At 50.0% G+C, this 22,146-nt stretch overlaps 2 protein-coding genes across 2 annotated transcripts in view; one reads left to right on the top strand and one right to left on the bottom strand.

Moving 5' to 3' along the window:
• The first annotated feature begins 1,309 nt into the window (after positions 1 to 1,309).
• LOC107213097 (thyrotropin-releasing hormone receptor-like) lies at positions 1,310 to 8,331 on the top strand. Its single transcript, XM_015647131.2, has 2 exons — positions 1,310 to 2,068; positions 5,162 to 8,331. The coding sequence occupies exons 1-2, from the start codon at positions 1,310 to 1,312 to the stop codon at positions 5,540 to 5,542; spliced, it is 1,140 nt and encodes a 379-aa protein (XP_015502617.1). The 3' UTR covers positions 5,543 to 8,331.
• A 3,482-nt stretch (positions 8,332 to 11,813) lies between these two features.
• The window catches only part of JPH2 (junctophilin 2), a 30,653-nt gene continuing 20,320 nt past the window's right edge, over positions 11,814 to 22,146 (bottom strand). The window contains exons 3-6 of the mRNA XM_015647827.2: positions 19,886 to 20,004; positions 15,799 to 16,568; positions 14,594 to 14,691; positions 11,814 to 14,343 (exon numbers count right to left, since the gene is read on the bottom strand). Coding sequence (XP_015503313.1) covers positions 14,611 to 14,691; positions 15,799 to 16,568; positions 19,886 to 20,004 — 970 coding nt within the window. The 3' untranslated portion in view covers positions 11,814 to 14,343; positions 14,594 to 14,610. The remainder of the gene's footprint in view (positions 14,344 to 14,593; positions 14,692 to 15,798; positions 16,569 to 19,885; positions 20,005 to 22,146) is intronic.

The following is a 22,146-nucleotide window of genomic DNA, read 5'->3' as shown; positions in this document are numbered from 1 at the left end:
ACCCAAAGGTGAATGAAATATCATGGGAAGCAATGAAAAAGACATGAATTGTTGTCTGCCAAAGAGCAGCATAAGGTTTCCCAGAGCAAAAGGGAAAACACTATTTGCCACAGCAAGTCAAAGCCTGGGGACAGTGCTGCTCCTTGGGCTGAGGCAAAAGGCATTTTATCCACCCGGGTTTGTGCCCAGGTTTAAAAATTTGCCTGTGAAACATTGGACTTGAATCACCCAGCATCAGAATGACCCTTCACACTTTGGATATGTGCCTCAGTGTCTGGGATTAACAGGACACCTCTGCCTTTAATTGAAATCTGATCCAATAAAAAAGAGAGTTGCCCCCTTGTCTTTTTTTCCACTCCACAGGTTAGGGGGCCCTTAGCACAATTACTCTTTCAGTTTGAAAATTAATTTTCTGACAGATTGCAGAGACATCAGGAGCAAGCATGGAGCTGGCAGCAAACTGTGGCTATTGCTGAGCATGAGGGATCTGATCTCCCAACCTGACCACCAGGGAGATACCAGATATCCCAGCCTCATTGTTGGAAAGATTTGGAATCTTTGGGTTAAGCCTTCTCCCTCAGAAGTGACACTGTGCTTGTTTGGGACAGGAAAAACAGCACGAGGAGGTCACTACCGCATGTTCAGGGGTTCATTCCTCAGCCCAGGGGAAACGGGAAAGGCTGTGGATCTCACTGGCATCGCCCTGCTCCCATCCTCCTGAGGATGAGGAATAAAGGACTCCCCACCCTCGGCTCTCCTTGTTCTGGGGGTACAGTGAAGCTTGTGTCCTGGCTGGGAACACAGGCACCCATAGTGCGGGGAGTGCCCACCCTGGCGCCTCTCACCTGCACCCCCATCCCCTGCCTGGGCTCCCTCCCTCCTCCTCCTCCTCCTCCTCCCGCTCGGTCCTGCCCAGCGGTGCGCTGGGACCCGGCGGGCGCAGGCAGGGGATGCTGGCGGGAGGCGATGCGGGGTCCGAGGGGCTGGGGGCTGTCCTGGGGGAGCCGGGTGGTTCCCCGGGGTCCTGGCGGCTAAGGGGAGTCCTGGAGAACCTGGGTGGTTCACGGGAGCTCCTGGAGGCTCCCGAGGACTGGGGGGATCCTGGCCGCTCCCCGCCCCTCCAGGCGGAGAGTTTGCAGGGGAGAGGGATGCAAGGAGCAGGGCGGCTGCAAGACTTGGAGCGAATCGTGGAGAAAAAGGCGAGGGAGGAGCCGGGGTGGGCGGGAAAGCGGGGAGGGGGCTCGGGGGCAGCCCCGGCTCCCGCTGCCGCCGCAGGGTGCGCGGGGCTCCGCCGGTGCCTGCAGGCGCGATGGAGAACGGCTCGGCCAGCGGTAACCAGAGCCTGGGCAGGATGCCCCGGCAGCCCCTGGAGCTGCAGGTGGTCACCATCCTGCTGGTGCTGCTCATCTGCGGCGTGGGCATCGCCGGCAACGCCATGGTGGTGCTGGTGGTGCTGCGCACCAAGCACATGGTGACCCCCACCAACTGCTACCTGGTGAGCCTGGCCGTGGCCGACCTCATCGTGCTGCTGGCCGCCGGGCTGCCCAACATCTCCGAAGTGCTGGCTTCTTGGGTGTACGGCTACGCCGGCTGCCTCTGCATCACCTACTTGCAGTACCTGGGCATCAACATCTCCGCCTGGTCCATCGCTGCCTTCACGGTGGAGCGGTACATCGCCATCTGCCACGCCATCAAGGCACAGCTCCTGTGCACCGTGTCCCGCGCCAGGCGCATCATCGCCTCGCTGTGGCTCTTCACCTCCCTCTATTGCCTCATGTGGTTCTTCCTGGTGGACACCACCCAGGTCACCTTCTCGGATGGGGCGCAGGTCACCTGTGGCTACCGGGTCTCCAGGAGCCTTTACATGCCCATTTACTTCTTGGATTTTGCCGTCTTCTATGTCATCCCGCTGGGGCTGGCCACTGTCCTCTACGGCCTCATTGCCCGCATCCTGTTCGCGAGCCCCGTGCCCGGCACCCCGCAGCATTCCCCGGGCTCCGGGCACCAGGGCAGCTCGCTCAAGCTCTCCTGCCGGGGCGGCAGGGCTGCCCTGAGCTCCCGCAAGAAGGTAGGGGCTCCCCGCCGTCTGGGGTCTGCTCTGCCAGGGGCTCGGGGCTTTGAGAGCTGTTCTGGCAGGGATGAGGTGCCACAAAGCTTTGTTTCCCTTTCTGGAGGGAGTGGGGAGCGTTGGTTTGCTGCAAAGGAGTCCCTCAAGCCCAGCTGGGGTCTGGCAGCACGGATGGGCTCCCCCTGCTTTGGTCGGGCTTGGTAGAGCAGGACAGGGATTCAGGCGGGGAGAGGCAGGAGGGCAGGCACTTCTGCTGGCTAATTAATTACTGATTGCCTCCCCGAGGAGGAGAGGGCTGGGTCATGTTATGGCAGTGGGACTCATCTCTCAGACAGTGTCCTGTACAGGTGAGCTCACATTTAAAGAAGCAAAGAGAAGGGAGAACTGTCTTGCCTTGGAGACCAGCCCTGGCTGCAGCCCCCCAGTCCGTGCAGCCGGGGGAGTCACTGTCACAGAGGTGTGTTCGCATTTCAGTGGTTCCTGTGTCTCTCAGCTGCCTGCTCTCTCTCCATATCCTTCTCCTCCCACCTCCTTCTGTCCTCATTGCTCATCCTTCTCTGTTCACACAGGCAATCACTGCCTTGTGTCCCATCTCTTTGGGCAGGTCAGTATCCAGACAAGGGACAGTCCCATTCTCAATAGGCAGGGCCCATTCAGCTTTCCTTTTAAAGGAAGGGGTTGAATCTGGGACTTTGGCTTGAGTCCTTGAAATCACTAGTTCTGTTGTGATTTCCAAAGTAGGCTCCAGCCTGCCCTATAGTCCTTGTGTTTCCAGCTCAGTAGCTTGTTGCCTGCCTCGCACAGGAACCTCCATTCCCCAGGAGAGACGAGTCAGGGTCACAGAGGGGAAGCAAACAGCTCAGAGAACGTGTACTTCTTCATAAACTTCTGAATCTTTCCAGTCCAGCTTTTCCTCCCTTTTTCTCTGAAAGGTTTAAAGCAAGTGCTGACTTCTCTAAAAGCATTTGCCTGTTCTCCCATGGCCACTGACTGCTGCAGGAGACTTGGACAGGGTGTTTTGCAGTGAGGGCTCTCGACTGGTTGATGGATCTCTCCTTCCAGAGCAGCTTGCTGGAGGGGCTGTGCTGCTCCCCCTGCAATGCTGTGCTGTGGAGTGGCACAGCATGCTCCAGCATTTCTGGGACAAGTGGCTGCTGGGGCATTCCAGCTCCTGGAAACGTCTTGTGCTCTCTTTGCTGTTACACCAGGAGTTGACTCGAGATTGGCATTACCTCCCACAATATCCTAGCACGCAAAGACTTCCTTGGAAAGCCTGACATCACAGTGCTGCCATCATAAGGAATAAAGATGGCACTAAGTTTTTAAACTGTAAAGCAGTTTTCCAGGGTTTCCAGTTGGTGTGTGTGTAGCTCTGGAGGTGCCTCTGACCAGAGTACAGACACCCACATCAGCGTTTCTCCTCTGGCCTCTCTTTATAGGGGAACTGGCTCTTCCAGGTCCCGTGCCCAGAGTTCCCTGGGAAAGCTCCTAAAGGGGCTCTCTCAGAAGGGTTTTTTCTCCCCTGCCTGGATGGCTGAGGGAGATTTTCTGTGGCTATGCTCCTACACAACCCCAGAACTGCCCTGCTTTTGGGGTGTGAAGATGCTGCAGTTCTCTCACTGGTGCTTCTAAAAGCACTTAAATCCTGAGCAGGACAACAAACAAGGTGTGAGCTTTGCTGTATTTACCACTTCTACAAGCACCTCCAAGTCTGTATTTCTCCTCCCGAAGAGGGACCACTAGAGGGAGTGGGATTCCTAAAAAAAGGCTTTACAACTCAGAATGTACGGTGCAGGAGTAAGGAGGGAGGATACTGGCTGGGGAGGAGCATCTGTGGCTTCCAGGAGAGAAGAGACTGGACACAGCTTTGTGAGACACCACTTGTACATCTTCTCAAATCTTTCCCAAAAGGTAACAAACTGTAGCAGCAAACAAATTTCAGTCTTAGCAACAGCCTGAGCACTCATTGTATCACTGCAAGATCTTATTTATGGAATTGTCCTCACATTTCCATTAAACCACACACAGCAAACACCTTCTATTTTGGCCACAGCTGGGTAATAGTCCCTTTCTTCTAGGGAAAGTTTTGTTGCCACAAGCAATGACTCCCAGTTTCTACTCACGGCATTGCAGGAAGGTATAGTTTCTTTTGATGAAGTAAAATAGCACTCCAAGAAAAGCTGAGAGACTCTAAATGTGATCCCAGTGCTTATGTCCATACTAAGAACTGGATTATTGCACAACTCCCTTTCTGACATTTGAAACACCACTGCCTAGATACGCGTGTGGCATCAGTGTTTAGTCATACTTTCCTCCTTGGGGACGTGTGTATTGTGTCAGTATTTGTTTGAGGAGGATTGCCACTTACCAGAAATAGCTGTTGAAATTATTAGGATGACTGGTGTTTCAGTGCAAAACCCCAATTTCCTGAACGAGCATATTTTGAGCTGAGGGCAATTACTGCTCACTTTTGAGTTCTCAGTTTCTTTTTGTTCCCAATATGTTTATGTAGTACTCCCCTAGTGTGCTGAAAATTAAAGTAACCCATGGTAAGTAGCTAAGTAAGCCCTATATCAGCACAAGTAATAGAAGATTCCTGACAGTCTCCTCTGCTTCCAGGGTTGCTCTGTACCAGAAGCCTGTTCCTGGAACGATGTAAGTGATGTAGGAAACCAGGAAACCCTAGGGAAGGAGATGAAGTGTATCCCATGACACCCCTAGAACCGAGGTCCCTACCTTTAGACAAGTATTTTCCCCATTCATTTACTGTTATGTAAAATTTTCAAATTTGTTTTCTGGTACAGACATTCCCATGCTTATCCTAGCTCATTACAAGGATGGTGAATACCTTTCCTAAAGAGATTTAGAGGCTCTTCAATGGTAGATGACAATCTATAATTTCTGGTTTTATTTATGCAAGATTATTTCCCGATTAAAACGGTTTCAGCAAGAACTAGCGCCATGCCCTGGGTGTTTCTTTAAAATGCTTAGAGAGAGGAACTAGCTGTCTGCACCAGTGCTACAGTGGGAAAGTTGTGCTGGAGATTTAGCACCATCTGGCTATTTCTCTTTTTGCATCTCCCCCCCATCAAGGTGACCAAGATGCTGGCTGTGGTGGTGGCCCTCTTCGCCGTGCTGTGGCTGCCTTACCGCACGCTGGTGGTGGTGAACTCCTTCGTGGACCCTCCGTACCTCAACACCTGGTTCCTCCTCTTCTGCCGCCTGTGCATCTACCTGAACAGTGCCATCAACCCCATCATCTACAACCTCATGTCCCAGAAGTTCAGGGCTGCCTTCAGGAAGCTGTACAAGTGCCAGGAGAAGGGTGCTGAGCGCCCTGCCCCGCCCTGCACCCCGGTGTACTACAGCGCTGTGAAGGACTGTTCTCACGACAGCTCTGAACACAACCTCACCCAGCAGGAGGATCTGAGCAGGCTCCCTGCACCTGCAAAGAAGAATAAACAAATCCCCTGAGACTGAAACAACGCAGGCAGTGGGAGCTAAGTGGCTGTACACACTGTGCTGGGAGAGTGCCAAGAGGAATTGCTTTGGCATTGCAGCGAGCTTCATTCAATATTTCTTCAGGGCATTTAAGAAAACGTATTGTTATAGGCAAATTAATTTGCTTTTCCTTAGTGCTAATTTATTCTTGTTTGGTGAAGTGTTAGGCACATGTCAGTATTTAGCATCTCCAAAGCATCTGTTGTTAAATATAGCAGTGCCATCCCATTTTGTTATGTGCAATGCTGAGCTGGACCAAAGCACTGAAAGGAATCCCAGGAACAGAAGACTGTTCAAGGAAAAAATACACGTTTTTCTAGAGTGAGTCTGTCCTACCCAAACTGACATGCCACAGACACCCCATGGAAGCTGCTCCTCTGGAGTCCTTCTGAAGTTAATGAGGACAATTAGGCACTTCCACATGTCTCATCTCACCACTCTCCAGTGAGGAATACATCCCCACAGATAAATGCCTCCAAGATACGAGGCCATTGACTGTAAAGGGACTCTCAGGGGGAGACTCCTACATTAGGAATAACCAAAGCTGGGTGTCATGAGCCTCATATCATGTCTCTGGAAACACTGCAGTGCTGGTAGCACAGAAACCCGAGGTCCAGACCAGACAGATTTGCTACAATTAGCAAACTAATAATGAACAAACTAATAGTAAATGCTCCCTAATGTAACAGAAATACTTCCCACTTTGTGGTCTGAGTTTCTTTTGGATAACTTTACCTTTCCTGTCCAAATTCCTCTGGTTGTTTCAGCTGGAAGCTGTACTCTTGTCCTGTAAGCCCCAGTGATGTGTGTAGTTGTGGACCACAGAGCAGTGTTGCTCTCTGCCCCAGGTACAAGTGCATTTCCACAGCAGCTGAAGAAATTCTCTTATTTCCTGGAAATCATTTGTGAAGCCCTTTAAGTGTTTTGTGATTACTGACACAAATATTTATTGCTGCTGTCAGTAGATATTCATACCCTGCAGCATCCAGGAGACCAAGTACACTTTCCCTAGACTTGCAAGAGACCATCTGGACTATGAGCAAAATCAAAAAGATTCACATGAACCAAACCCTAGGCTCATGCCAAATAAAAGAAGTGTCTGCCACCAGTAAGCCTTGGGTGACTGTGATGTATCACTTGAACAGTCAATGCAGCCTCACTAGTCAAATTACCTTAGTTTGGCTTTCACCAAACTGTAGTGTTACAAGAGCTTAGAATTTTGCAGCCACTCAGGAAAATATGGGTGTGATATTTTCAAGGGCACAAAATGTTAATTAACCATTCTGCATCTACAGGAAATCACTTCACTGAATGAGTCAGGACAAGAACTCAAGTCCCCTGAGTGTGTTGGAACTGTCCAGGACCTATTTTGTTGTGTTTAGGGAGGTTTTGCATATATGATTATTATATTGCATGTTATTAAACCATCAATGTTACCCCTAAAATAGATGAGGATGAGGGAAGAGAACACTGGCTTTTTGCAGTTATTTTAAACATAATGCATTTGGAGTTTAAGCATTCATGCTATTTTTGCACTGTTTTGTGTATATTGTATAATGTGAATTTATGAACAGAGTTTCTATTTGTTGTTATTAAGAAAGTTCTGTGCAGAGATTTGGGATTTACTTCTTGAAGAAAATGGAGGTGTTTTTGCTAACATGTGAGGATTTGCTTGTAACAATCTTCTTTATACTACAGACATTTTTTCCCCCCTTAGAACAGATTTTTCCTTAGCAGCTCAGAACAAGCCATTGATAAAGATGTGCAGACAAAGCAGAACAGCAAGGATCAGGGTAAGGTGGAGGAGTGGGAAGGGGATCCCTGGGTGACTCCTGGGGCCTTGAGCACAGGCAGCAACTTCCTGGGGATGGGCTGTGCTCTCTCCTCCAGCTCTTCCCCTGAAGCTGAGGGTGCAGAGCTGGATGTGGGAAGAGGATTTACTGCTGGAGCTTGGAAACACACCTGCATCCTGACCTAAGGCATTTCTCAGGCACAGGATGTGCAGTTTGACAGACAGCCTTGATCTCTGCAAACACAAGGAGCTGCTTGATTCTGAAGTATCTCCAGCAAGATGTTTTCCACTCCTCATCACATTTCCTATCTTCACTCTTCCCCTTTCTGCTTCTCCCCCCAGATGGAGACACCCCAAAAGCATTATTTTCTTAATTAAATTTCAGGCCAGCAGATAGAACAGATAGTTCTGAAATATTTGTTCAACATACTTGAGATTCAATTAAAACCTGTTTCTCTTCTCCCCTTTCTGCTCTTAGCTGCCAAGTACTGCATGACCCTTTGCTATTTTTTGAGAAGTAATTGGCAGATAAATTCTCCTGGAACCACGAGATCTCCAACAAATGCACCAGAGCGTTAAACTCTGTAGATGAGGAATGAGTTCCTGGTCCTTCCCCCTGCATGTATTCTGACACTTTAGGAGGAGCTGAGAGACTTTTAGGTGGAAGTGGAGGCAGAAGGTCAGCACTCAGCTGCTAAGGAGAGGGTGGTTGAGATATGCATGCTGCTGGGAAATAAATCAGTAACAGAAAAGAATTAAAATAAATAACTCATCACTGTAACTTCCTTTGGATATTCAGGGCCTGAATAAAAACCTCAATTCCTTATAAGAAATCAGAGATCTCCCTTGAAGCTTCAGCCTGCATTACCTACTACCTTGCAAAGTCCCACCCTGCTCATAAAGTCTCAAGCCGTATTTTACCCTCAGCATTTATTTGTCTCAACAGCATGAGTGTGGGCTGTGAGTTTATAAACATGCCAGCAAATAAAGAATCTATTGCTCCTAAGTAATTTATTGCATTGAAGTGTAACTCAACATGGTCTAACCTGTTACTCTCCTAATTAAAGCTCATTATTTCTAACCCCTGCCCTTTCAAGGGTTGTTAACCTGGTAAAACACCATCTGGTTTCTTCAATTACAAACAAGTCCCCTGGCAGGAGAGGAGGGATCTGGCAGTGCTGCAGAGCCCTGGGGTGAGGGGAAGAATTTGTGAGTAGTGCAGAGAGGGGGATGGAGGAGGCAGAGGCTTGGGGAAGAGCTGATGGGAGAGTGGTGAGGTTTCTGTGCCTGAAGGATCATAGGTTGGCTGAAGCTCCTGGCATTCATCAGGGAGTTTCAGCTTAGGAGACACCACATTCAGCACATTTACCTGAATTTGGCTGGTCCCAGTGATAGAGGGCATGCAGTAACTGCCTGTGTGCAGGGCATGGATGGGACCTCAGCAAGGGTTATGTACTCTGGCAAAACACACAGGTTTAAGTAACTTATGAAAATCTGTAGTTAAAGGCCCTATCAGGTTGTCTTCTTTGCCTCTAGATTTGGGTGGTGGGAAACTGGGGAAATAGGGCATCTATGCCAGCCTGTGTCACAGGAGAGAGATCATGCAGGTGGTTTTTTGGGAGAGCTGCTCCCCTACAATGATGGCCAGCACTCTAAAAGCCAGCCTGTTCCAGGGACAAATTATGGAGTAACACAAAATACCAGCAGGTCCCTAAAAAAAAAAAAAAAAAAGATTAAAAGACCATGAGGGCATGCAGCACCTCCCTGCAACCAGAACAGGCTCTGTGCCACTCTGTGGCACCCAACCATGTTTCTAAAATAAAATAGTGGTACCTTTAAATGAAAAATATTCAGGTCACCAAAGAGGATGCTGAGCAATTGCTTAAATTTTTAAGAGCCACAAGAAAGGATGGACCACACAGTAGGGAAAGAAATGGATGCAGCCCTTTTTCAATCTGGTCTGGCCCCAGCTGCTTCTTTGAGCTAATTAGTTCAAGCAGATCACAATTAAAGAGCTGCTAATAAAACCTGAGGATAGTCCTACAGCAATATTAATGCAATCACTCAGAGTTGTTTATTTTGCAATTCCTGTTTCCCAAGGCTTCTGGAGGGCTCGTGGGCCAGCACTGCCCCCAGACCTGCCTTCAGGCTTGCACTCGCTCAGGGATTGCTCCTCAGGACTCTTCAAACCCAGGCAGGAGTTCCAGAAGTGCCCTGGGGCACATCAAAGCTTGCCAGTCCTGTGGGACTGACTTTAGTTTACTACAATACTCTCAGTTTAGCAGTTAACCAGCCCCACACATTTCTGTCCTGCCAGAGTTTAAATGAAGACTTTAATGGGAGGGCATTGCCTGTGCCCCAAATCTGGGGTGTGTTCCCTGGTACTGCCTGAGGGAGACAACATGATGGCAACACACAGGCCCCTGTGCCATGGGTGATGAGCAGAAGTATTAAGGACAATTTGTGCTTTATAATTGATGAATTTTCTTTAATAACCACCTTATGAATTGGGCTCTGAGTGTGCTGTTTCCATAGAGACAGGGGATACTGTTGAGTGCACCAGTGGCTCTTCACTGCTCTGCCAATAGAGAATTAATGCCTGAAAACACAAGCTGTGAAGCCTATAAAAACTTTAACCTCTCAAGGAGAAGGCCCTGGGGTGGTCCTGGTGCTAACATGGTTTTGAGGTCCTCAGCAGGGCCCACTGGGCTCCCAAGCTGACTGATCCTGTCTTTGCAGGCACAGTGTGAGTGGTTGCTCAGAGGAAGTAAATGAAAAGCTACTTCTTCCAGCTGTGCAGTGCCAGTATTTCTGACAAGAGGAGAGGGTTCCACAGTAAGGCCCCTTACTGCCAGCCCCAAGCTGGGCATGGGATGTCCTTGCTGGTGGTGCCTGTTGCCTGATGCATTAATGCTCCTGGAGCTCAAGCTAGTTTCCAGGAAGGGTCCTGAAGCAAAGGCAGTGGTGTGGAGCCTGGCTCCTTGGCCAGAGAGGACTACAGGAACCCTTCTGCATGTTTCAGCGCCTTCTCAGTGCCAGGGTCACCTTTACCCCAGCTCTGACCCTTCCTCTTGTGCAAAGACGAAGACCAAAAGAGAGGGTGGCTCCTGAGAGCCCCCATGCCCCACTAGGGCAGTGGAGGACAGTGTGGCTGTCCCCAGGATGCCTGGGCAGGTCACTGTCAGAAGACACTGGGGCTCAGATTGCACCTTCCCTCCCACCAGTGGAGGGTAAGGCTCCTGCCCTTCGACACAGGATCAGGCCAGTGCCTTTAGCTTGGTTCTCACATATCAGACACCTCCCTGCCTGCCCTTGGGGACACTTGGCTGGACACTGTGGGGACATTATCCCTGAAACCAGCAGCTATTGAGGCAGAGAGACAAGCACTGTCCCCACTACCCTGGGGAAGCTGCAGATCTTTTGTTCTGCCTTAATTAATAAAGCAATGCGTCATTGCTTCAGCAGCAGACCCACCTCCCTCCCTACTGCCTCTGTAACACGTGAGCCAAAGACCTGCTCCATTCATCAGCCTGAGATTTATGAGGTGCACAAGCTCCAGTTACCCTGCTGCCCCTGACTGATGAATGAGATGTAGCTGGTTCCTTCCATACCCAGAAGCAAAGCAATCCCAGAGGACAGTAAAGCCATCATTTCATTAAACTCAGCTCCTTAAGTCTCTACCAGGGCATAAAATCTGCCACGAGACCCCTCACACCCACAGAAGGCAGGGACAGCACTTCTGCCCATGAAGGCTGAGCCTGTGTCCCACCAGCCTCTCTGCACAGTCTGGCTTTGCTCATGTGGAACACTCCAGAAATAGAAAAAGGATTGAAGGTTTTGGCTACTCTGGATTCCTTAGGCCCCAGGGCCCTGCTGCCCTGGGCTGGTGCTGGGCTCTGCTCATCCATCCTCCCCCATAAATCACCCAGCTGCCATCCCCTCGTGCCTGAGACAGCCGGGTTGTTTCAGGAGGCTGAGCGAGAGGATGGGGCACAGGCAGTGGAGAACAGCTCCTCCCCAAACCCAGGAGGAGCAGCCAGTGACACATAGCTCAGAATGAACTCGGCAGCAGCCCTGGGCTCGGGAGGCAGCAAAGGGACCTGGCAGCAGCCATCTGCATGGCCTGGGCAGGCTCTGGGCCAGTGAGCTGCCTCTCCTCCTGGCTCTGTTCAACCCCTGCCAGAGGCCAGCACGATGGGAGCACATGGAGTGTGCTCTCAGACTCACAGGGTCCTTAAAGGCTGCCTAAAAGCAGTTAGTGGAAACAACTGTCTTTGCAAAGTATCCCCATCAATAAAAAGATGCAGAATTTTATAACAGGTAATTAAGAAATAGCTAAAAAACCTCCAGATGCCACCAGTAAAATTCTGCACTATTCTCTGCTTTAAAACTGGAGTGAATGTGTAAACATGGAAAGAAATCTGGATATTCCCCTGCAAAAATCCACATGGATAGAGTGAGCAGATAACTGTTTATTATTGCACATAATCCAGCAGAACAACCGACAGAAAACTCTGGACAGTAGTACACAGACTGTAGTAAACAGCTTGCAAAATCTGTGATGAGGGTATTTTTGTGTGAAGAGTGAAAGGTATCTGCATCTTTGTAAGACCTGAAAAGTATAACACAAAATCCTAATCAGTTTTGAAAGCATGCACTTTGAGGTAAATCTGGTATTTTGCATCTAAGGAAATGAAATCCCTAAGGGGCTCTCTCTCTATGTATATATATCCATATCTCAGGGCAATATGGATACAGTTATACATCACATAAAAGCAAATCTACCTACTTTTCTCAGAAGGTTACTAGGAAGAAAGCACATTACTGAGTGCATATCACATGCATAAAAAATAAGGAGGGGGGGAAGGAATTACCTTAGCACTGTTGAAAAAGATCCGTTTTTGTGCTTAGTGATAAATAAAAGCCCCTCAGGTCTCTCAATGGAAATTGTCTTGGTGGTGAATGAAAGCAGTTGGCATATTGAAACTGCAGAGTTGGCAAGTGAATGCCAGCAAATGGAGATAAAATGTCAAAGGAAGCAGAGCCTGGGGTTTGCAATACATTTATATTTAAAGAAAGAAAAAAAAATAAAAGAAAATAAGGAAATTGCTACTAAACTATGCTCTGTGGAAGTGTAGATGATGCTGCACAGCTTTCTCAGGACTGGTACAGCCACATGGCTTTTAGGAAAGGATCATATTCACTTCTCCCACACTTATACCACATATTTGCTACTGTGGCAATGTTCCTGAGCTGAATAAGGTTAAAAAATAGACTTGGTTCACAAAGAAAAGTACTGAATTATTCTCACTCTCTTACGCCATAACTAGAGTAGATAAATCAGGCAGGTTTTGCCCCCTGTCTCCAGTGAGTGTAAACCCCTGTGTGTCTGCCACTCTGTTTCTGAAATCCTTTCAGATTGACCTTTGAAGCAGACCAGGCATCTGTTTTTTTTCCTTAACTATCATTTCCCCATTCTTTCCAGTCCAACAAGGTTTTCCCACCCAGTCCTGTGCTGTGGGACTTCAGGATACACAGAGGTGCACAACCAACTATAAATAACATCTCTGATTATCTTAAAAAGGGATAGGAAATACACATTGCTCTTAAAAGAAGGAAGAAACATGTCCAAGCACTCAGCCTCACACTAAACTGTAACTTCATCTGTGCTGACTTTCTAAGCTCGCACTGCTGAGGATCAGAGCAGATCGTGGTGGAAATATCTCCTTCCAAAGGTCACTCCCTGTCACAGCTTTGGGGAAATTGATACAAATCGCCCAGACCTCTCAGCCTTGCACACATGAGCAACAACTACAACTGCCCCACTGTACTCTGCCACTGCTGAAAGCCTGGCTGCTGCATATTTCTGAGCCCAACATCCAAACACACTGCAGTCACTCACATCTCTGCACCTTTTTTCTTTCAGGAATAAGGTAACCTCTCCCACAATAGCCACCCTACATCCTCTGGCTGGAAAGTCTGTTCGTTGGGTGCAATGAGAGGCCAGGACCCCCTGCAGCCCGGAACACCAAGGGGAGGAACCTGCAGGTGTATGGAGGCATTTTCAGCAAGAACCTCCTTTTCACTGGAACTCACAACATTTTCATAGAAAAAAAGGGGCAAAGGGACAAATTCAACACACCTACTGCCTTTCCCGTTACAGTGGGAAGCCACCCACTGCAAGACACTTCTGTGCAGAGCATTGTTGGTGGCAGGAGAGCGCTTGGATGGTGCCTGGTCCCAAAAAAGGCCCCATCTCCACCCAGAGCACCCCCACAGGCACCAACAGCCTTGGATCCACCAGTCCCTCACACCCCACCCCGCGGGCCCATCCGTGGTGCATCGGCCGCCATGGGCAGGACTCGGGTCACACTTCAACAAGCCAAATTTCAACTTGCTCCCCCTCTCAGTCCTCCATACATGGAAAATGATGCCAGGTGCCAGGGGAAAGGAAAGACTTTTTGTTCATCCCTTTGGATGACTTCCAAGCACGGAGAGCAGCGTCGTCCATCCCGAGCCACGGCGCAGCTCTCATGAGTCATTCTGGTTGCTGCATTGCTTCATCTCCATGCCATGGATGACAATCTTTGGAAAATCTCTGACACCGAGTCAACCAAGGGAGTTACAAAACACATCAGTGTGCACACATGAGACCTTCTCACTCGTTTTCCTACAGCTACAGATAAGTCCCTCATCCCTGGCATGGCAGGACAGTTGATGGCTTTGGTGAGAATAATTTAAGGCAACTGCTATTTTATACAAAGAAGAGGAGACCACAGTGCAGAAACCCTGGCTTTTCCTTGGTAGACTGAAGAGGCCAGCCACAGCCTGGGAGCAGGAAACAGAACTGATCTTCAGACACTCTCATTTAAGGTTGATGTTTGCAGTGTAACCTTGGGATCTCAAGTCCTCCTCTTAGGTGTTTCCAGGTGGCTGAGCTTTAATCCCCGCCAAGGTCTGAGGTCTCCACCAGCAGCAACGCCTGTCCCAGACACAGATAAATAGGAAAGTCAAGGGAGAGCAAAACACCTGTCCAACACAATACCACAGCTGTCTGCAAGGCTTTCACCTGTGCAGGCTGAGTGAGACTAAAAACATGACAAAGCTGTGCACAGCAGAGCAGTTTTGTCCCCCAGGAGATCCTGGGAAAGCAGCCCAGTATCTCCACGGGGGCTTAGAGGTGTCTCTTGTGTTACATTCACAAATTGAGGACAAAATCTCATTCTGCTTACCTTGTTCAAGAGGCTCATCATGTCAAAAAATGTACAAATAGGATGGCCAGACCAATGTTCAGTAAGATGACCATGCAGATCACGATTGTGTTAGGTCCCTGAAGGAAAAACCCAAAACAGAGTATTACACACCACAGCTCCAGGGGAGGAGACAGACACAGCTTGATTCTTCTGTGCAAAAATACCACAATCACCCCCTCTCAATCCACTGAAATCTGGCACCTAACAACCTGAATTTCAAACTAGTTTATCCTATCCTATTCCTACTTCTCTGCAAATTCATTTGAAGGAGGTTAAGTCAGGCTTCTTTTGCAGCTAAATTAGATTAAATGAGACCGTGATAACAGGAACATGAATTGCTGATCCCATGTCAGGATGCTCCTCCCAGCTCCCTTCGGCATCCACATTGCCTGTGTTTGTAAACTGGCCATTTTTAATATCATAGAATCATAAAATGCTTTGGTTTGGGAGGGCACTTTGAACATCATCTATTTCCAAACCCCAACAAATGAACCCATGTGAGATTGCTGTAACTTCAGACCAAAGTATTTCCAAGCCATGCTTTTCTAAAGTCACATTGGAATCATTCATGTCCAAAGGGCTGCAAGATGGGACTCAAAGGGCTAATAAAATGTCTGGGTTTCCAGCTGTATTTGTTAAGAGCAAAATTGAGTTTCAGTGACTATATTTTAAACCTGGGAAATTGGCTGGTGATTCAACACCACAGTTCAGCTTATGAGGTGCCCCTACATAAAAAAACATAAGCAAAATGGATAAAACAGAAATACACTTGAGCTTTTCCTGTTTTTTTCTCCCCCAACTTTCATATCCAAGTTGGCTGGTAATAGGGTGGGAAAAGAAGGTGAGAAAAGTGGATAAAATTAATTGGATGACGCCTGGTTTTGCACAAATTTTGAAATACAATGTGTCTGAAAGGATATCTGCCCAGGTAGAGAGAGGAGGTCAAAACGGGCGGGTTATAAATGTCAGGCCAAACACCCAGGCAGGGAAGGCAGCAGGAGAGGGGGATACCAACACTCTCCTCCAGCGGCTCTATGATCCCAAAAAGAGCCACCAGGCACCACTTGGCGCCCACTGCCTGCAGCCCCAGGCCCAGGGAGCCTGCATCCCTCTGGGTCCTGCCACACCTCATGGCAAACAATAAAGGAAAGGCAAAGGTGGCTCCCAGGGATGGCCCACGTCACCTCTTCACACTCCTCCGCCTTCTGTGCTGCCACCGCTGCTTGTGCCGGGCCGCGCTTGGCCCCAGCCCTGGGCTCGGTCCGGCCCGGGGCCCTGGCCTCAGTCTTCCTGTCGGCCGCGGGCTCGGCCCGGCCCGGGGCCCTGCGCTCGGGGCTGGGGCGCTGCTGCGGCTCCTTGGGGCGAGGCGGCTCCGCCTTGGCCTCCGCCGCCACCGATGGCTTCTCCTCCCGGCCCTGCGGCGGGCCGGGAGTGCCCCCCCGGCGCTGGGGCTCCCCCCGGGGCTCCGGGGAGGGCGGCTCGTTCTCGGGGAACGGCTCCTCCTCATAGTCCGTGGCGGGGGTGACCGGGGATGTCCGCACGGCGTAGCTGTGGTAGCCCTTGAAGAGCTCGACGTCGGGCTCCCGGGCCATGCGCTGCAGCGGCCCGATCTCCATCTGTTCGGCGGTGCGGCCGCGGCCCCGCGACGCCGGCCGGGCCTCGCCCTCGGCGGGCTCTGGGCTGCCGCCCGCCTCGGCCCAGCTGCCCGGACGGAGGGCCCCGTCCTGCCGGGGGGCCGCCTTGGCCCGCTTGGCCTCGGGAGGGGTGGCGGCGGGGCTGGGGGCCGGGCTGGAGCGGGGCCGCGGCTCCTCCTGCTCATGCAGCTGCGGGCTCTCGGGCGGCGTCGGGGGCGGCGGGGCGGCCTCGGGCCGCGGCGCCTCCTCCTCCATGTTAACCGCGTGCTCCGCGTTCTCGATGATCTCCTGCAGCAGCTTCCGCTTCTGGTACTCGGGGCCTGAGGAGAGAAGGGCTGGTGAGAGGGGTCACGCCGGACGGGGGACAGCGATAGCACCATCGGGGCTTCCCCCCAGCAGCAATGGGTTTGGGGACCGTGGTGCGGGGGTCCAAGCTGGAGTGTGGGACAGCAGGTACTCCCAAAACAGACCCTGATGCCAGGAGAAATTTCCTCCAGGAACTCCCAAAGGCTCCTAGCCTCACTGTGGGCTGTCCAGTTGGGAAGACCTGAAGGAGTGGGCAGGAGCGGCAGATGAGGTTAAAGAAAACAAAATCTGCAGCCCAGCTTCTTGTGGTCACACAGATGGGTAATGCTAAGGAGGACAGCTCCCAATGAATTTTGTTGGGGTTTTTTATTTAATGGCTGGGAAACTCCTCCAAGAGGCTTCCTTGGTGTCAGATAGCACAGTGACTTCACAGGATGCACAGGATGACCAGTGAAGATCATCAGGAAAGGCAGGGTCCCCAAATGATCTATGTGCCATCCATCATAATAGGAAAAATATGTTTCTTATATATGGAACAGGGCTGGAAGTTATACAGCTGTATGTCTTGTCTGCCCTGAGCTCCCCAATAGCAGCAAAATTACCTGGCACCATCATGAAAGGTGACTCAGGGCTTCAGATTTCATTTCGGCCTCATCTCACACACTGACTTGTGAGATCCCAGCAAGCTTGTTTCACTTCAGTTGTTCACCTATTATTAAATCTTTACTTCTTATTAACCCTACTACAAATTGCAGCCCAGCCTGGGTCAGGGGAATTCAGACAGAGCCTGACACGGAAGATATCCACCAAAATGCATCACTAAAGAACTGATAATCTCTTGTGGAATAACAACCCTCTACAGTGCTCCACATGCTGGGAGAAGGGTCCCCACACATCACTGTGATGCTCATAGCAAGTGAGAACACAAAGAGCATCCTGTGCAGTGTGAGGTTGCAGAGCAGGTTCTTTGAAAGCAAAGCACCTGCTCTGGCCTCATTCTGCTGAACCCCAGTGATGCTGACAAGTGCAGATGTACAGGGCTTGCTCTGTGCTCCTGGAGAACACAGATCCTGGAGCCACACTGACTCTCTTTGCCTTAAGGTCCTTCCCATCATCTCCTTCATCTCAAGGACTAATGCAGACCTGAGTCTGGTTGAGAAATTTGGCTTGGTGCTCCTTTTCCTCTCAAACATCAGTGGTATGATTTGCACACTGCTACCTCCTGTCCATGCAGGCAATGCCTCCACTCAAAGGAGCAGTGGTGGAAAGGAGGGCACTGATTTCAGCTGCTCTGCTCTGCCTGCACACTCCTGTCAATCAGCAGGTGACCCATTCAGGGCCATTTATTTCTGGCTGCAAGTGAGTTATTTGGAAGCCATTTCAACAGTTGTTCAGACTCCTCAAAATAGGCTGCCTGCAGCTCCAGGCTCCTTGCTCTCTCCTGCTGCTTTCTTCTCTTCCTGAATAATTTACAACATAAAAACCCCCAGCTGCCTAGAGGGCACGAACTCACCTCCCCACCTTCCTCTCCCAGCACATTTCAGCAAGGGTTTTGGCTTACATCCTTCTCTAAGTTACTAGGGATGATACCCTAACTGAAATTCAGGGCTCAACAGTTATTAGGGGTATGGGGCTTGCTGAGCAGGATTGCCTGTGCCAGACACAACACAGTCAATCTGCCAGGACAGCAGGGACAAATGCAGGTACCAAACACTGCTGGGCTCTCCTGGCTGTGTGAGCAGCAGCTCTCAGTCCTAGCAAAACCCAAGGCTGGGCTACTGTCTCTGTTCCTGAATGGTGCAACCATGCGAGAAGAGATACATTCTTGTGCACTTTGGGAATTGAGAGGTTTAAAAGAATCATAGAAGAATAACATGCATCAGGAGCTTAGAAGGCCACTGAGAGAGGCCAGGACCCAGGTGAGGCTCTTCATAACAGCAGCAAGAGGCTCCAGCACCTGAGGAGCCAGGAGTGGAGGTCAGGCTGCCCCAAGTTTTACAGAGACTGTTTCAATTGATTCATTCAATCGCCATGGGTGGAAAAAGTAATCTAGCTAGATGTCCAAAACCTCCCCTCAGGAATTCCAGCTTCCTTTGTCTCTGTGCTATAAATACCCCAGTGTGCAAAGGGTGAATGTAGAGCTGTGAGTGGCAGCTGGGGGCTTATGTGAGGATCAAGCACCATTTAGCCATTGTTAAATGAAGTGCCACAGGCTGGCTCATGCCCATGCCCGGTGTTTCCCCACTCAAAGCCAGCTCCAACAGGCCTTGCTGGGTGCTGGGGAGGAAGAGGCAGCCCTCCAGCATGGCATTTCCCCAGCTCATAGGTGCAGGACAAGGCGAGAGTACAGGGAATTTAGGAAAATCTGTCAGCATGCCTCTCAGCCAGGCACCAGCTGTTAGCTGTTCCCATTTCCCACTGTGTGCCTTGTGCCAGGGTGTGGTACAGGAGATGCAGAGACACCCAAATCAGAGCAGAGGCAGATGTCCAGTTTTGCTGAGCACAAGTCAACCTTTGGCTTTTACCCCCATTTTTACTGCTGTGATAGTGCCTTGTGATCATGCCTCAGTAACCATGGGACACCCACTCCAGGCAATAAATCCAGATAATAAGAAAGGATGAAAATGTAGGCACTTGGAATTTTATTTTCTGCTCTGTTTTTACTGTCCCTCTCTGTACAGGAAAGTTTTCCAGGAAGAGCATATCTCTAGCTAACTCAGTCCAGGGAAAAGTAATGGCATTCACAATGCTGCTTCTAATATTACACTTCCTATCTACTAATCCTCGGTGCTTGGTCTCACAGAAGGAACCTCCCAAGTGTTTTCCCAGCCAAATAATTAGCAGTGATGCTAACAAATGAATAGAGAATCAGGGAAATAGTATTTTGTATTAGCTTCTTTCTTATAGGATATTACAGACCCTAATTAGCAGAGTCTGATTGTTCTGAGGCACCACAGGGTATGGGTTTGTGAGTCAATGTGCAACACTGTTCCAAGAAAAAGCCACAAGGGATGTATCTACAGGAGAGCTGCAGATAGACCCAAGCTTGCTGTCTGTCCTGCCTGCTCTTCTGAGGGATTTGATGTGTGGAAAAACATGAGAAGATAAGAAACTGTGGGGTTCTCCTCCAGGCTGTGGTAACACAGTGAGTGAAACAGTGGTGTAAGGAAGGCAGCAAATCAGCCAGGGCAAAGGGCTGGCTGCAACTGAGCAAAAGAGGATTTAGGATAGACAGGAAGGCAACTTGTGGAGTTATTAAGTGGGTGAAGCACTTGAATGGATTCCCCATGGAAACTGCAGGATCCCCCTTGGAATATGCCTCTGATCCTACCTGGCTGGTAGAAGTCTGGGGAGAGCTCCCTGGCCATCATCCTGGCTATGCCTGATTCGTTGTTGGCTGCCTGAGCTGCCTGCTCAGAGCCTTCAGCCTTGGCTTTGGCATGAGCCGTCCTGCAGAGAGAAGAGGGGAGAACAGTGAGCATCCTCTGAGCCAAGGTCATCCCAGCTCACACAGCAAACCCTGGCTGGCACCAAAATTGGATCAGTCCATCTGGCATAACAGCACTCAGAATTTGCTCACATGACCCAAAATCCTACACTTGGGGAGAGAAGATCAGATTTTCAGCATGGAATGTGGCCAGATGCTCAAGGATATGGTGGAAAGGCTGCACACAGGGATCAGGCAGGTGTATTTGCAAATGTCAGCATGTTCACATGTTGCAGTGAAGCAGCAGGCACTGCAGAATGGGCTCGTTGCTGTGCTGCACAGAGGAGTGACCAAGGTATCACACCGGCATCATTGTTGGTTGAACTCCTCTGTGTGTCACCAGCCCTGAGCTGCTGCACCTTGCCAGAGGCAGTGTGCCCCTGCTCAGCACACAAGATGGGTTTTCCCTGAAATTTCTCTCTTGTAGCTCTCCAGCAAACAACATGCCTTGCCCAGGGGCTCCTTTACTCGCTGCAGCCTGACGAGCTGATCCCACCAGAGCTATTGTCTCCCTCTCAGCTTGGCTGGCTGAGTCCTCTCTCTCCTTCCCAGCACATCCCCTCCTTGCTCCATAGGGCTACAGGCTATGGGAGTTATTTTACTGGCCAGCTGTCATATTCCTCACATGCCTCATGCTTGGGCCCCTGTGATCTCCTTGCTAAAAGCAGGGCTGGCTTTACAGCCCAGCTGCTCACAGTCTGGGAAGGAGCTGACTTCAAACAGCAACGTTGCACCTTAAAAATAAGAGTGGGTGAAGCACAGTATATTCAACTGCTTTGATGCACTCAGGACTTACTGAGAGCTGCCTTCCCCATGCTCTCACTGTCTTATTTTCCGAGGCTCCCCATATTGCCTGTTTCAGTACAAAGCCACATATTTTTGTATGATAAGCAGTTAGCATTCCTCAAACACCAATTCACCCTAAATCACAGCCTTTAATGTGGTCCTGGGGTGTCTGATGAGCCCTTTTCAGATGCAGGTTGATATCTGGTATGTTTTAGGACAAAAAAGGAGGAAAGATGCAGTTCTCATTCCTGCAGTGAAAACACTCCAGAGGAATTTCTGGAGTGTTAGTCATGAAATGAGGATTGATGCCTTCCCATTAAACTGAGATGCAGTATGCAGACAAGCTGAAGTCTGAGTACTCAACAGGTGCAATGGAAAGATTATAGAAATGCTGTTCTGAGACCCTTACAAGGGAGAAGATACATACATATGCCATTCTGAGTAGCTGCAGGGAAAGAACTAAAAGTAGGGCATCAATCCCAACTGATACAGGCAACAGTGTGACTTGACAAGGGGCCAAAAACACTGTTCAGGGCCCTGTGATAGAGGAGAGGGTGCAGAGCTGCTGTGGCTCAGCCTGTCCCTCCCTGGATGACATCCCACTCTGCTGGAGCCATGATTCACCTCCCTGCCCACACTCACACGTTATCTCCCTGCTTTCACTGCAGGTTGAGCTGCCTGAGATTGCAGACATTCTTGGTCTTTTTATCCAAAATTATTACAGTTCCTGAAAAACCCAGAGACATGATGAGGCAGAAAACAACAATTTTAGACTGCTGCTTGCAAGCAGGGGGTCTGAGCCAGTTCTGAAGGGAGAAATCACCTCCTTTTTTGGTAGCATATAATCAGCATGATTAATTCCACTATAATCTGGCAGGGGCCAAGGGGGATGTGTCTGTGCTCTCCATTCCTGGGGGATCAGGGTGGGCTGGGTGTGCTGTGCCTGGGGCACACAGCCTGCTTGGCGCCGGCCCCAGGGAAGAGGCTTGTGAAGGGAGGATGCAGCTCTTCATCCTGGCAGGACGTGCTCCAGGCCCTGCCTTTGTCCTGCTGCTCCTGGAGGATGAGATTCACCATCAAGAGATAAAATTCTCCTTTTCATTTGCTCTCTGAGCCAGGCGGATGCTATCCTGACCAGTTCCCAGCCAGACAATCTGCCAGCTGGCCCCAGCTGGGGGAGCAGCAGGCAGCTCCTGGCAAGTGCCCTCCTCAAAGGAGCTCCCAAAGAAGGAGTCTGGAAGTGCTCTGGATGTGGGGTCTGCTCTCACTAGTAAGGACAGAGCTGGACATGTCACCAAGTGGGTGCAGATGGCTCCTGC

Source organism: Parus major, chromosome 20, assembly GCF_001522545.3.
Source record: "Parus major isolate Abel chromosome 20, Parus_major1.1, whole genome shotgun sequence".
Classification (NCBI taxonomy): Eukaryota; Metazoa; Chordata; class Aves; order Passeriformes; family Paridae; genus Parus; species Parus major.
This window is presented reverse-complemented; position numbering and strand designations above follow the sequence as displayed.

What these genes read in the sequence shown, in the direction of transcription:
- LOC107213097 (XM_015647131.2), top strand. Translation starts at nt 1,310, where the DNA reads ATGGAGAACGGCTCGGCCAGCGGTAACCAGAGCCTGGGCAGGATGCCC. An exon ending in CCCTGAGCTCCCGCAAGAAG is followed by an intron (nt 2,069 to 5,161) that starts GTAGGGGCTCCC and finishes CCCCCCATCAAG; the next exon opens with GTGACCAAGATGCTGGCTGT.